At 38.2% G+C, this 15,778-nt stretch overlaps 1 protein-coding gene across 1 annotated transcript in view; it reads left to right on the top strand.

Moving 5' to 3' along the window:
- The window catches only part of LOC122795014 (tumor necrosis factor receptor superfamily member 1B-like), a 198,540-nt gene extending 196,006 nt beyond the window's left edge, over positions 1-2,534 (top strand). The window contains exon 5 of the mRNA XM_044063599.1: positions 2,485-2,534. Coding sequence (XP_043919534.1) covers positions 2,485-2,534 — 50 coding nt within the window. The remainder of the gene's footprint in view (positions 1-2,484) is intronic.
- Positions 2,535-15,778: the final 13,244 nt, after the last annotated feature.

Below are 15,778 nucleotides of genomic sequence, written 5' to 3'. Positions count from 1 at the left end.
TGGTTAAGGAGAGGTGAATTCAAACCAAGAGATGAAAGGTTAATATTGGTGGCTCAAGACAGTGGGCTATGTACACACTGGTTTACAAAGTCCATTGAACATGTGGGAGAAACAGACATATGTAGGTTTTGTAAAACTGAACTGGAAACGTTTGCTCACCTCGTTGCTGGTTGTGACATACTAATGGCAGAAGGACTATACACAGAAAGGCAAATAATGTTAGACTGTTGCACTGGGGATTGTGCAAACATTATGGTTTTGAAGTGGCTGAAAAACACTGAAAACATGAGTCACAAGACATCACAGAAAATAATGAAGTCTACATCACATGGGGTCATCCATTACCAACAATTCAAAAGATAGATGCTTGAAAATTGGATATAGTGGTTCAAGAAAAGAAGACAAAAATAACATTGATCATTGAAATTGCCACACCCAGTGACTACAGTGTCCTGTGCACAGAGAGACAAAGTTAGAAAATATCAGGATCTGCAAGCAGAAATGAGAGCAATGTGGAAGAAAGATACCCAAATAGCTTCAATAGTAGTAGGAGCAATGGGTCTTATAAAAAGGAGTCTAAAATCTTATTTAGATACGCTACCAATACATGTAACTCCGTACAAACTGCATAAGGAGTCATTACTGGGCACATTGCGGGTGCTGCGAAGAGCACTTTTGGCTGACATCAAAGAGTGAAACAATACTAATTTCATGAACTTTAATCGTACTTTGACTTAAGAATGGGGTCCATTCCCATCATGGTATTAGAAATCCAAAAGACTTGGAGAAATTAAAAAGAGCAAAGGAAACTTCTGGAAGAACCTCATGTTGATCAGGAATGAACGCAGGAATGGTTAAGGAGAGGCAAATTCAATCCAAGACATGAAAGGTTAATATTAGCGGCCCAAGATAGTGGGCTATGTGCATGCTGGTTTACAAAGTCCATTGAACATGTGGGAGAAATAGACAAACGTAGGTTTTGTAAAACCAAACTGGAAGCAGTCGCACACCTCATTGCTGCTTGTGATATACTAATGGCAGAAGGACTGTATACTGAAAGGCATAATAATGTGGCAAGACTGTTGCACTGGGGATTGTGCAAACATTATGGAAGTGAAGTGGCTGAAAACAGCTATAAATATGACCCACAAAGAATTATAGAAAATTAAGTTTATATCACATGGGATCACTCATTACCAACAGTTCAAAAGACAGATGCTAGAAAACTGGATATAGTGGTCCATGAAAAGAAGACAAAAGTAGCATTGATCATTGAAATCGCCACACCCAGTGACTACAGTGTGTTGTGTACAGAGAGACACAATATCATAAAATATAAGGATCTTCAGGCAGAAACAAGAGCAGTGTGGAAGAAAGATACACAGACAGTTCCAATAGTAGTAGGATCAACAGGTCTTATAAAAAAGAATATACAATTGTATTTAGATATGTTACTGATCCATGTAACCCCGTATGAATTGTAGGAGTCATTACTAGGCACATTGTGGGTGCTGCAAAGAACACTTTTCGCTGACATCAAAGTCTGAAACGAAAGTAATTTTGTGAACTTTAATCATATTTTGACTTAGGAATGGTCCATTCCCATCATGGTATTAGAAATCTAAAAGACTTGGAGAAATTAAAAAGAGAGTGGAGCAAAGGATATTGTATTCAATGTGACAAGAGTGATTGGTGTTATTGCACTGATGAAGGATTAATGCCAAAACTGGTATTCTAGTCACAATTCATCTTTAGGGTGTTTTATTTTTGTGGTTACATCCTTTAATTTATGTGGATATATTATTGGGTTTATTGATATTATTGCATTATATTTATACCAGTTCTATGGAACATATTAAATAATTTTGGCCTTGCAGCAATCTGTACTTGTGTGGATCTGTGTATTTCAACAATGTAGATATGACATGCCATATATATTTTTTAAATTATTGTTACTTTTATTAGAGATTTGGGCAAAACAATGATCAAATCATTGGTGTTTCCTGCATTTGGTGGTTGTGCATAATGATCAAACAAACTCCAACAAAATAACAAGCACTGAAACACAACATCAGAATAATAAGGACAATTCAAACATTTTAAAGTATTTATAAGACTACCAAAATTCTCAGGAGGCCATTAGCAAAATATAAACCTTATCATACCATGGCTTATAATTCTCCATTTGAGCTAATACAGACTTAATTCTAATTTATATATATTTGATAAATACCTCCAACACCTCCTCCAGTGACTAGCAAAAAAGGCGAGAGAGCAGACAAAAAGGGAAACAAGAACAAGATAGCAAGAATGAGGTAGAGGGCCATATGGCATATAAAGCAGTGCCTTCTCTGTCTAAATATTAATAACATGGCACCCATTTATTTATTAATTTCTGCCTTAAACTCCTCTTCAGAGTTCTTTCCTCATCTTCTGTAAGGGTCTTTTCAGAAATTTTTTATTTTATTTGTATTTGTTATGCAGGGTACAGCACTGATCAACACAGACTGAGCCTCGGCACAGTGTCTGATTAAGTGACTTGCTCAGAGTAACATAGGCAACAGAGTCAGAGGGAATTAAATCCTAGACCACTGGTAAATTATAAATGCAAGATGTCAATTAAGGTTAGGTGGCTGATTATTTCTAATTACTCGCAGGAGAAACAGCTCTAGTTGCAAAACAGTTTCATTTCCTGTCTCTAAATTTAACATCATCTGAGGCCTTTTCTTGCACTCCAAAAATTATGCAATCAGTCCACCTCCCCCAGTTCCTCATTTTGTATCTCTAACATTCACCAGATAATACCTGGCAACATCCATTAAATTTGTGTTAGGGTGTAAAAATATCACTGTAAACATTTCCAGATTAATACCTAGAACCTGCATGGCTTTGTAGCGTACAGAGGCATAAGATACATCTTCTTCCCTTGCTACATAGTGGACTGCGCATTCAGTATTTTAATGCAGACATTTCATAATCAGTCTGGTTCCTTTTCTTTAAGCTCAGATAATATCTTATATGCTTGCCCAGTCAGCCATCTCATAGCTGTTTATGATTCTTTGCCTTAATCACCCATTCTACTATCCCTGGCTTAACTGGATTGAATCATCTCTTGTTCCTCAGTGTGTTGGCTTCTTCTATCAGTCCCTGACTTTTAAGGGTGCCTCTATCATCTAGCTCAAACCTATGATTAAGCTCATGCCAAGCTGATAAACCATTATCTCACCACAATTGATATCATTATCTTAGCTTACACTGCTTCTTCATTCATTGCCAGTTCAATTTTTTTTTGTATATCTGTTAGTCCAATCCCTATAGGTATCACTCAAGGACACCATTTCTCTCTCTCTTTCTTCTTAAACCATCAAACTTTGATAGTGGTCATTGCAAAATTATTTAAGTTACCATCACCAAGTATTTCCCACCAGTGAAACAACTCTAGTTCAGTAAAAGTCCACACACATTCCACTAATGTTTCCTTACAAATTGGTGAATAAAGTTTTGCCACACACAGATAATACACATTTAGCATCAAAATATAGAAGTGATAATAAAAATCTGGAATCCCAAGCTCCCCCACCCCCAATTTCCTTTGGTAAAAGCATTCTATCTCATCATAATCATAAGTGCTCACCAACCCAGATAAAGTCAATAAACTATGTCTTTAGGACAACCAATTCATTTTTTTGGTGGGGACATCAAAAATGTTGCCTTACATATAACATTTGGGGAATAATAGATAAATGCAGGGCCAGAATTCTCTGGTCAATTTCTAGGTAAAGCATTTTCCATTTTTGTAGGAAGTCTGAACAACTTCCTTTTTAATTTATAGTAGGAGATCTCCTAGGAATTGGCAAATGTATGCAACAGTCATATTCTGAAATTCTTCAACTCATTTGGCCCTTTTAAAACCCACAGTCATCTTTTTCTTCACAAACATACTGAGATGCAGATAAATAAAGTCGTGAGTCAATTAAAAAAAATTATAACATTTTGTAATCTCCAAACCCAGAAGTGAGATGATCTACTACCATAAATGTTCTGATCTCAAAAAATTCTTCCATCCTGCAAACAAAGTTCTACAGCTTATCCACATTTGTTCTGTCACAGCATCATTCCAATACTCTTACCAAAGCAAACTGTGTCCCCATTACAGCTAGGTCCTCCCTACTTTTAAATCCTCTCATTTTCAAATTCCTTCATATTAACTGCTATCCACCATTACTCAACAAGTTGCAAATAAGATGCCCCTCATACATACTCTGCAGTTCTGATGCATGCAACTTCAGAGACCTCCTTTCAGTCTTCACTTTGTGAAAGATCCTTCAGTAGTTAATCATGCCTCCTAGAATGCTATCCTAGAAGCTATTAGACAGATGGAGAACACTATCTCATTTAAAAAGTCTTTTCAAAACCATCTCTAAAAGGAATACCAATATACGTGCTTATATTCGCCTACTTTTTTGATTCACTTATGTTTGCTGTTGTTGTTCATGAAATATCTCTTAAGCATAGTAAACTTTGCAAATAATGCAATGCACTTGTAAACTGTGATGTTAATTCTATTCTACCTACTCTGTGTGTTATGTACTATCAGAGCCACTATATGTTTTGTTCTATGTATTTGTATTAACCTGCAGTATTATTGCTTCTATATGTCCTGATTTACGCATCTGTATTTGCCTTTTTGGTCAAGTAATGGCTGAAAAGGGCCTTTGGGCCAGTCTACCTACCTGGTTAGCAAATGCTAAATAACTAAATACAAAACTTAATGACTTAACTGATCATAGTTAACCACTGTAGATTCAGATTCTGACAAAATTATTAATTTTATAACCTGAAACCATACTGAATCTATTCAAGATGTGAAAAGTCTCAACAGATCTTCTAACAGGTTTGTCAGGGACAAAAATATTGTCACCAGATCAGGATATCTTCAGGTGTTTTGCTCCCCACTTGGTAGCCATGTATTTTAGACTGACTAATGTATATCACTAAGGGCTTAATATACAGAGCAATCTATAGTAATAACAGCAGGCATCCCTGATGGGTAACTCTAGCCAAAAGGAATTTCAGTCATAGTAAACCAATATTTTTATCTGTGTACTGGAAGCTTCATATGCCTGTTTTAGTAACAGGTCAAAACTTCTTGGAAACTTCATTCTTATTAGCACTTAAAATAAATATACCCAAGCCACACTATCAAATGCTTTCTCAGCTTCCTGACTTAATATACATGGTGATAATCTGTGCAGTTGTGCATCTTCTAAAGCAATTAGGGCTCAGATAGTATTGTCATATGTCTGCTACTCCCCCTTACAAATGCACACTAATCATAATGGATTGATCTAGAAACCAGTGCAGGGACCCTCATAGCCAGTAAGGTCATAAATACTTTGTATTAATAATTTCACATGAAAATGTGTCTATGAGAGGAGGGTAGCAAAAGATTATTACCCTTTTGGGGGTATAACTGAAATAATTACCTGGTTCCGCATATGATTCTTACCCTTTTGGAGTATCACTGAAATAATTGCTTGCTTCCAAGTAGTATTTCCTTCATTAATCTATCTCATGCAGCTAACAACTTTTTTTCCCCAGTTTTAAAAAAATCAACAGGAATTCCATTAGAGTAAAAACGATACCTTGTGAAGATTGTAATTTTTGTGGTATGTCGAATAACATTACAGAATGTTGTTGAGCATTTTTTTATTAACACACCATTATTGAATTATCATTTCTGACATAGGCAAATTTACATTTATACAAAAGTAATTGAACTGGATTAACACATTAACAAACATTATACTTTACATATATTGCTATATATCATATAACCTAAGCAACATTACATAATTTATTTATTTATTTATTTGTCTTTTGTTAACCAAGTTAGTCCACTGGGCTGGGGGCCCATTTTCAGTAGAAACCCGAGGAGAAAAGCTCCACAATCACATGATACAAAAGATGATGCCAAAAAACAATATACATATGTTATTAGAATAACAAGTTAAATTGGGAGTCTAAAAACAATAAGAAAAAAGAGAGAGAAAGAAAAAAATATGTGAGTAACAACATTAATGCCTTGTAGAAATTACTCAAGTAAATGTTTTGTGCAAGTACATCAATAAAATGAAGGAGGTATAGTTGGTGAGACAAAACAGAGGAAATATAAGTGGTGTGCAAGGAAGAATGAAGAATAGAAGAGACAGAGAATACAGAGGAAAAAGCATTTGTATCTAGTTAGAGTCGGTGGAGTGGAAGGAGAGGTGATAAAGGTAGATCTGAGTGGAATGAAGGAAAGAGAGGGATAGAATGGCGGTGGCCAGGGAATTAGATAGTGGAAAGAAGGGGGGGTAAAAGTGGGAGAAAAGTTACGTTTTTAGAAAGTGCTGAGGTGTTGCTACAGATCCACAGGATTATAATTATATGTAATGTAAGATGGGAAAAGTTGGGATGTAACTGTAAGGGATAGCAGGAGATTAGGTGAGGTGGTAGCAGTTACAGGAGGGACAGTTGGCAAGATAGTTTTTCATTTCTTTTTTGAAGAGAAGATATGATTGGATATGTCACATGCTAGTCAGGAGTTTGTTCCAGGTTTGAGATTTGGAGTATTTATAAAGTAATCGCCCCATAGTTTTGTTAGGCTTGTCGGTGTTAAGTAGTACCTGGTCAGTACTACAGAGAGATTGTGCAGGTTTGTAAAGGATAAGGAGGGTGGACAGGGGGGGACGGTTAGCAGGTTTGTAAAGAAAAGAATGTGCTCTTTGTAGCTGTGAAAGCTGGAGCAGTTGTGGGAACTTGCGCCATTGTAGTTTTTGTATGGCGATGCAGTGATGGGATTTGTAGGGGAGATTACAGGCAAATCTGGCTATCTAGTTGTAACTTTGTTCAAGTTTGTTTAAGAGATTTGCTTGGATGCGTGTGAATATAGGGGAGGTGTAGAGTAGGAAGGGAAGGAGATAGGCTTGGGCAAGTGAGGTCCTAGTGGTGTTAGATAAGAATTTAAGTTTTTAGGGTGGCCACTGTGGTGCAGCGGTTAGCGTTGCCACCTCACAGCAAGAGGTTCTCCAGTTCGATTCTTGGCTGGGGTGCCTTCTGTGTGGAGTCTGCATGTCCTCCCTGTGGTCACGTGGGTTTCCTCTGGGTGCTCCGGTTTCCTCCCATATCCCAAAGATATGCAGTAGGTGGATTGGACACTCTAAAATTGGCCCTAGGTGTGAGTGTGTGCCTTCTGTGGAAGGTTGGGTGCCGGGCTGGCAACTTGACACCGTAAAACTTCACTGTTAATCATGATCGGACAGATGATCCACTGTGGTGACCCCTAACCGGGAAAAGCCAAAAGAAGAAGAAGATAGTAAACCAAGTTGTTGATTTGTCTTTTTAATGGACTGTAGGATGTGATGGTCTAATTTCAGTTGGTCATCAATTGTAATTGCTAGCAGTTTAGTATTGGAGTCAGCATAAATACTGTTGTTGTTTCCATTCTTTTATTAACCATCACTATCATGCATTTATATAAATGAAAACAAATCACACCAACACAATGCTAGTTGCAAGCATTTTACATCACAAACCATACTGGCACACTCCTAGTTGCAGAAATTATACATCACTTATAATCTACCCAATCATTTTCTGTCAAACATTACATAGCTAGCTCATGTAAGTTCTGCCTTCTTTTAAACCTCATTCCTTCCCTGTATGTATTGTTCCCCCAATTCGCATTTTTTTCCGAAGTAGTTTGCTCCTACCCTTTTCTAAAGATCTCATTTCCAGTTGTTTTATCTGTTACTATATTCACTACTTCTAATATAGTTGGTTTAGATTTTGATTTCCATTTTCTAATATTTGCTTTTTTGGTAGCACCATAATTAGACACAGCAAGACCTAGGGAATTCTGATTCTGTATCATAGCTCAGAAAAATCATCTCTCTCATCACACCAATCCACCCGCCCAGCATCTCTGACAGTGCATCCAGCAGGGAATCCTTAAAGTCCGCCAACTCACTGCACTCCCAGAAAATATGTTGCCAAGTACCTCTTTCTTCCCTGAGAAAGTCGTTGAGTATTAACAGTAAATATATTGTTATGAAGCCAATTCCAGGAGGTGGTAGTACAGTTTTTCTGAAGTTCATTATTTGAGATGGAAAGGATTATTATTGGCTCATGTGAGGACAATATTGTCTACATGCAGTATACAATTTTTGTGGGGGGTGGTCCCAATAAAGGTCCTTTATGAAAACAGAAAAGAGGAGCGGACCAAGTACAGACTCTTGAGATGCACCTTTGTGAGTTGTTCCAAAGATATATGAGTCATTTGGCCCAAGTCGGGTGAATGTACAATTGTAGAGATAGCTCTGAAAACATTGGAGGATATCAGAAGAGAAACCTGTTTCTTTTACTTTGTGAAGCAGGAGTAAATTATCAACAGTACTGACGGCTTTTCTATGATCAAGCAAGATACTGCCAGTTAGTTTGCCTTGCTCTGTATTACGGTAAAGTAGATGGCTGTATTGGTACTATAACCGGGTTAAAATTCATGCTGCTTAGCATTGAGAATGTCATATTCTGAGAAAATACTCTGGAATTTGGTCATAGATGATCCTTTCAATAATTGTGGTCATAGACTCTCTTTTAGAGTTATAAAAACTCTAACTAAATCATGTGATGCTGCTTCTTTGTTTATTACGTTTCATTGTAAAATGGAAATTATTGTCACTTGTTTAATTGTACTTCGAGCTTTTCTCCCCTGGCCTCAAGTCAAGTCGGACCTTTCTGGTAAACAAATGTTAAATAAATAAATAAATAAATATATATATATATTTTAAGATTCTTTCTATCTTTCACTGTCTTAATGTAAGCATTAGTAATTTCAGTTATCTAGTTGTGGTATAAAAAATATATCCCTGTCATTTTCTGAAATCATATCCTATTCTCAATATTATCACCTATGCTGTCTTTTGCTTTGCACTATCTAAATCTTTCTTCCTCTGATAAATTATGCCCCTTTCATTGATATTTCTTTAGGTCCACTGCTGTGGTAAGAAATCCCTATTTCTCTAACTTTGCTCTCTTACCATAGCCTTGGGAGTCTGTTTAATGTTGTTCTACCCCTCAGTCCATTCACATTCTTGCTTTTCATGCTCATGTTATAGGATTTCCTGTATCATTTCCTAAGTTTGTGAGTTTTCTAAAAGATATACTGGCAATCTCTAATGTGTTTGCAATGTGATATCTATTTAATTTTGTATTTGCAGTAGCACCAGTGCATAATTGGATCACAGCAGTGGACCTAGGTAGTGGTTACTTAATATATGCACATGCTCTATTGTCCCATAAGCCTTGCCCAACCTAGACTGAGCAGCATATCTTGAGGTGTAATAAGTATATTTGTCCAGTGTGGACATACATAAAGAATAATTTTTTATGAAATGCCTACCTACCTACCTATCTACCTACTAGACAATAAAGATATTTTTCTAACCTTTAGTATTCTATCCATGACTAGGCCACTTAAGACACAACCAAAAAAAAAAGCACAAATAAAGCAGAAACATGTTTTCTTAAGAATGCATAGCATATGTTTAACAATCAGCAACTTTATTCACAAAGAGCAACACTTTATCATCACAAGCATAAACTATTCCATACAATTATATAAAGAACAAATACTACAGAAGCACATTGAATAACACTTTTTAGCTTGTCAAAGTCATTCAAAAATTCCACCTTCTGGGTATTTATAGTAAGGTACAATGCCAGAAAGGAAGAAGAGCCCTCAAAACCATACACATTTTCATGTACTTATTCTTTGTGTCACCCTCAAAATGTCCAGATGCTCTACACAGCATTATAAAAAGACCAAGCAACATTATATCAGAAAATCATATTCAAAATCCTAGACGTCCATTTTCCTACAGTCTTCTCTATGAAATTCAAATTTTATGAAGTCATTTCTAGATGTAATATTTCAGACATTATTAATTTTACATCACCTGTATGACAGACCACTTGTTTTCATTTTCTGGTAATTATTTTTTTTATTCAGTGTTATCAGATTTAGCAAGATTCTTTCAGTTCTGCTTTATATACTGCTAAAAATAAAGATGCAGTAACATAAATCTTATCTGGTCAGATTCATTCACATACTTCCTGCAAGTTTTCTTTTAGGGGGTCTAATATTGGGCTTTCCCAAAATGTATGACAGAAATCACCTAGCATGTCAGTATTATGGCACTATCTGCTTCTGTTTACTGTAGGAAACATTCCGGCAAGCCTGGCTGGAGTGTAAATCTGCTTAAACAGATTCTCAAAGAAAAAAAGAAAGATAGAGAGAGAGAGAAAGAGAGAGAGATCTGATAGCATTCTTGCTGAGTTATTGATATACTTAAGTATATCAATAACTCAGCATTCTTGCTGAGTTATTGATATACTTAAGTTTCTTTCCAATGCCAGTTTAAATGTGCTGGTCTTGCTTATTTTAATTCCATAAAGTATCTTACACAATGTGCCAATAACTGTATCACTGTGAGCTTGTTCCTGTCTTGTGTCAAACCACACCACCACCTATAATACCCAGTCCTCTCTTTTGAAAGTGAGTAATCTGTTTATTTTTTTTTTAAAGATGTCAACAATAAATAAAAGATTTCTTTAGGAATCACGTTTCCTTTCATGATTGTTGTAATCTGATCCTACATTAAGGGAATAAAACTGCATATCAACTGTTCCTACAGTTTGAAAATCTATTCAAATTTCTCATGGCTTGCCCACTCTGTATTGCATAAAGCATTGCCAAGTTAAAAGGACAAAACACTTTAATCCATCACCTCATTTTCATTTTACAAAGCCTGTTTATATTAAGCATTTCATAAACTTTCTCCTCTCCACATTTTAAAATTAAAACTAATTCCACCTAGCCTCATAGTTTTTGGATATCAACCTCGTAAACGTTTTAACCTTGCTACCATACTATGTAATGCAAAATCTAGGATTCCCATTGCTCCCACTCCATTTGGAAGAGTAATTATATTCCAGGCTGCTATTAATTTTTGTCCTGACAAAGTAAATACAAATGTAGCTTTCCTTAATTTACAAAAAAATTCTGTTGTATAGCAAGAGGAAGATCTTGTGAGACATACATTATCAAAAGAAACATAAGTCACTGAACTGCCTGCAGTCTTTGGGCTTTATCTAAGCAAATTCATTTATTTTTTGAAAAAGAATCCTTAGCCTTCTTTAACCCAAAAAAAAAAATAACGTCATTAATCCAGACAACGTACCAGCTAACTTTGAACCCATGTAAACTATGGGATTAGGTTCTATCAAAAAGGAATATTTTGCAAGCATTTTCTCCACAAGAATGTACTTTATTTTATTTATCCTTTGTTGACCAGTTTAGTCCCACTAGTCAAGTAGTCTTTTTTCCAGGGAGACCTGAAGTAGTATTTATACTACTAGGGGAAATTTGGCATGGGCATCAAGAACTTCATCTACTCTTTTTGAGCATATGGGGACACAATTCTGTGTGGTGCTTCCTGTCTTTCGGTCCAGGAGCAAAGGCGTCTCAGAGAAGCAGAAAGCAGAAAACCAAAAATGGAGGCGAAAGACATGATTCATTTGTAGTAAAACAGCTCATGAAGCGAAAAATGTGAACAAAAATGCATAGTATGAAAAAAATAGGGCATTCATGGATGGACTGCAATGATACGGAAAAGGATACACAGGCAGCAATAGCAGAACCAAGTAGGGAGGATGCATTAGTAGATAATATATAAGAAACACAACAACAAAAAAATGATTGAGACATATAGGAATGGTAGTAAATGAAAATATAAAGGAAATAAAAAGTAAAGAAGGGGAAATAGAGGAAGAAGTGAGTAATTCAAGGGATGAAGGAATGATAAATGGAAAAATGTCAAAAGGAGAAGAGGTTCTACTGGAAAAAGAGTGAAAGACAGAAAATGCAAATTCAAAAATATAGCTATAGGAGAAAATAAGAAAGGGAAAGTATAAAAGTAACAAACACTATTTTGCAAAGTGAAAATCCTAGCCATTAATGTAAATAAAAAATATTCATCGAAGGCTAGGAGGTTTGGAATAGTGTTGTTGTGTCTTTCGGCTTTTCCCGGTTAGGGGTCGCCACAGCGGAACTCCGGTCCGCTAATGATTGGTAGTTGATTTTTACGTGCCGAGCTACCAGCCCTGACGCACAACCTTCAATGAAGGTACGCCCATTCACGCATGTCTCCATGCAGAAGATGCTCTAGCTGAGAATCGAACCGGACAGCGTCTTACTGTGAGGCGACAATGCTACTGCAGCACCACCACTGCGGGTTCCGTAAAAAAGATAGATATGGACATTATAGTACTAACAGATATAAGAATAACAACAGAGGAAGATAAAATGCAAGTTAATGGGCTATAGGAGGGCAAAGTTATATGAGGCAAAAAATTTTCAGGTATAAGCAATTTTATGTAAAAAATGTACAAAGATTCTAGATTATACATTAGTTGTATTAGGAAGAATACTAATATTAGATATTAGGTAGAAGAATCAAATATATAAGATAATTGAACCCAACACATATACTATGCAAAAACAAAGAGAGATCATGTTTAAGAAAATACTTGATTATACGAATGTCAATATGCAAGCAGTAGTAGTAAGTGAGAACCAAAATTGATTATTTTATACTACCAGAGAGCTCACATATATTACATCAGGGAATTAAAATTACAAGCATTTCACTTCATGCAACAACCTGGTTAGAAATTCAAGAAAGACAAGGTTACATAATGTTATATCCTGGGAAATAAGGAGACCACACGGTTTCTGGAGTTGTAAGGCCTTTCTTTATTAAGAGCCTCCAGGTGCGCACCCATGCTACATGCTCACAACTTCTGCAAGTCATACATACACCGGAACCAACAAGTTACCAGGAATACAGAACCAACATTACATGTTGCAATCCCCACAGCGCCCCTACAGTACAACAACAACATTACCAGCCCGAATACTACATTCCTCCCCTCTTAAGCTATGACATAATCCCTTACATAAGCAAAACTAGGGAGCAAGTCCAAAGCAATCCATTTAGTCACTTACTTCTAAATAACGGGCTGGTTATTAACTGGTTACCATTCAATCTAGCTAGGTTGTTCTTGTAATCAATACATGCACTTTTTAACATTGATAGTCCTTCAAGTAACTAGGTTTAACCAGCACACGCTTAGAACGGCGCAGTGGTACCACCTTAGGTGACTCCGGTGTCACAGTTACCACTTCAGGTATCAGTGTGTCCATCCCTGGAACGGTTGGATCCTCGGGAACCTTTCCTTCCGTGTCCCGGCGGTCTCCCTCGATTGGCGATCCTCCTGCCGCTGCGAGCCCTTGTTCCGAAATTAACGGTATTTCCGGGGCTAGCAGTTCCATGGAATCCTTCTTCTGTTCGCTCCGCAGAATCTGGTCTACATGTCTCCTCACCAAGAAATCTCCATTCAACCTCACCTGGTACGATAATGGACCTGTACTCTTGACAATGAACCCTGGAATCCATTTAGGTCCATAACTGAAATTTTGCGTCATCACTGCATCTCCCTCCAGAAAACTTCTCTCTCTCCGTCGATCATGACATTCTTTTTGCCTCCACTGGGTCCCCTCTACCTTAGCTCGGACGTTTGGATGCACCAGATCCAGCGTGGATCTTAATCTCCGTCCTTGCAACATCTCGGCAGGTGACAAACCCGTGGTAGACTGAGGTGTAATACGGTAGTTGAATAACACCCTTGACACTTTTGCTGCCATACTTCCTTCTCCGGACTTTTTCATCATTGCTTTAAAAGTTTGGACAGCCCTCTCAGCACAACCATTTGAAGCTGCATGGTAGGGTGCTGATGTGATGTGTACGATGCCATTTTTTTTTAGAAACCCCTTGAACTCTTCACTCGTGAAACATGAAGCATTATCTGATACAATAGTCTCTGGTAGTCCTTGGCTACTGAAACTCTTCCTCAAGCATTCAATGGTAATGAGGGAAGTGGGTGTTTTGACTTGATAGGCATCCATCCATTTAGAATGAGCATCCATGATTATCAAAAACATGGCCCCCATAAAAGGCCCGGCATAATCTATATGCAGTCTCTGCCAAGGTCTACTCGGCCACTCCCATGGGTGTAGTGGCGCCGCCACAGGCAAGTTGCGATGTTGTTGACATGTTTTACACTCATTCACAGCGACTTCAATATCGTGGTCCAACTTGGGCCACCAGAAATAACTTCGGGCTAAAGCCTTCATTCGTGTAATGCCCACATGACCTTGGTGCAACTGCTGTAAAAGTGCCCGTCTTCCTGGGGACGGAATTATCACTCGTGCCCCCCACAATACGCATCCAGCTTGCACACTCAGCTCTGTTTTCCTCACCTCATAAGGCCGGAAAACTGGATCCGTTTGTTGGACTGGCCAGCCTTGCTGGACCCACTGAAACACTCTAGCTAGCACTGGGTCTTTGCGTGTCCATTCACTCAGTTCTCTGGCAGACACCAACGTGATGTCCTCCATCATCAAAACTCAGTCCTCCGCTTCCTCTTCCTGGAGATGCCCTGGTATCGGCAGACGGCTTAGCGCGTCCGCATTACTATGGTGTTTCCCGGGCTTATAAACAATCTCGTATTCATAAGCTCTCAATGTTACAGCCCATCTCTGAATGAGGGGAGAAACCATCTGCGGCACTGCTTTCATCTCGTTGAACAGTGACAACAAAGGCTTGTGATCGGTGCAAATAGTAAACCTCCTTCCATAGAGGTATTTGTGAAACCGTTTAATTCCAAACATTACAGCCAAACCCTCTTTATCTAGCTGGGAATAGTTTGACTCGCTGGTGTTAAAGTTCGTGACATGAACCCAATGGGTCTTTCTTGTCCATCTGCCACCCGCTGTGCCAACACAGCCCCTAACCCATAAGGTGAGGCATCACATGACAAAATTAAGTCCTTGTGACTATCGTAGTGCACCAAAACCTCTGAAGACTGCATTAGTTCCTTTGACTGTTCAAACGCTCTGTCCTGTTCCTCTTGCCACGACCACTGAGCCTCCTTCCTTAATAGCTTATGTAAAGGAGCTAACAGTGTTGACAGATTTGGCAGGAACCTGTTATAATAGTTGAGTAAGCCTAAGTAGGCTTTCAGCTCTGTAACATTTGTGGGTGCTGGCGCCTGTTGAATGGCTTCCACCTTGTTCCGCAGGGGGTGTAGGCCTGATGCATCCACCTTGTAACCTAGGAACTCTGCTTCCTTTGCCATGAAAGCACATTTACTCCTCTTCACTCTCAGACCTACCTCTCGCAGTCGTCTCAGCACCTCGTTCAGCGTCTCCAGATGCTCTCGAATGTTCCTACCCATCAACAGGATGTCGTCTAAATACACAGCCACCTTCGGAATTCCTGCCACCAGTCCCTCCATTATTCTCTGGAAAATAGCTGGACTCGAGGAAACACCAAAGGGTAAACGATTGACTTGGAACAAACCTTTGTGTGTGGTAAGGGTGACATACGCCTTTGACCCTTCTTCCAGCACTACTTGTTGATATGCCTGACTGAGGTCCAGTTTACTAAACCTTTCACCTCCCGACAGCTTTTCAAACACATCCTCCACCTTGGGCAAGGGATACTGCTCCAGCTTGAGACTTGGTTCACTGTTAACTTGTAATCACCACATATGCGTACAGTACCATCTGGCTTTAATACAGGAACAATTGGTGCGGCCCATTCCGCAAACTTTA

The sequence above is a fragment of the Protopterus annectens genome, chromosome 2.part1, assembly GCF_019279795.1.
Source record: "Protopterus annectens isolate FY-2018-M chromosome 2.part1, PAN1.0, whole genome shotgun sequence".
NCBI classification, from domain to species: Eukaryota; Metazoa; Chordata; order Ceratodontiformes; family Protopteridae; genus Protopterus; species Protopterus annectens.
Note: the sequence above shows the minus strand (reverse complement) of the source record. Positions and strands in the feature narration are given on the sequence as shown.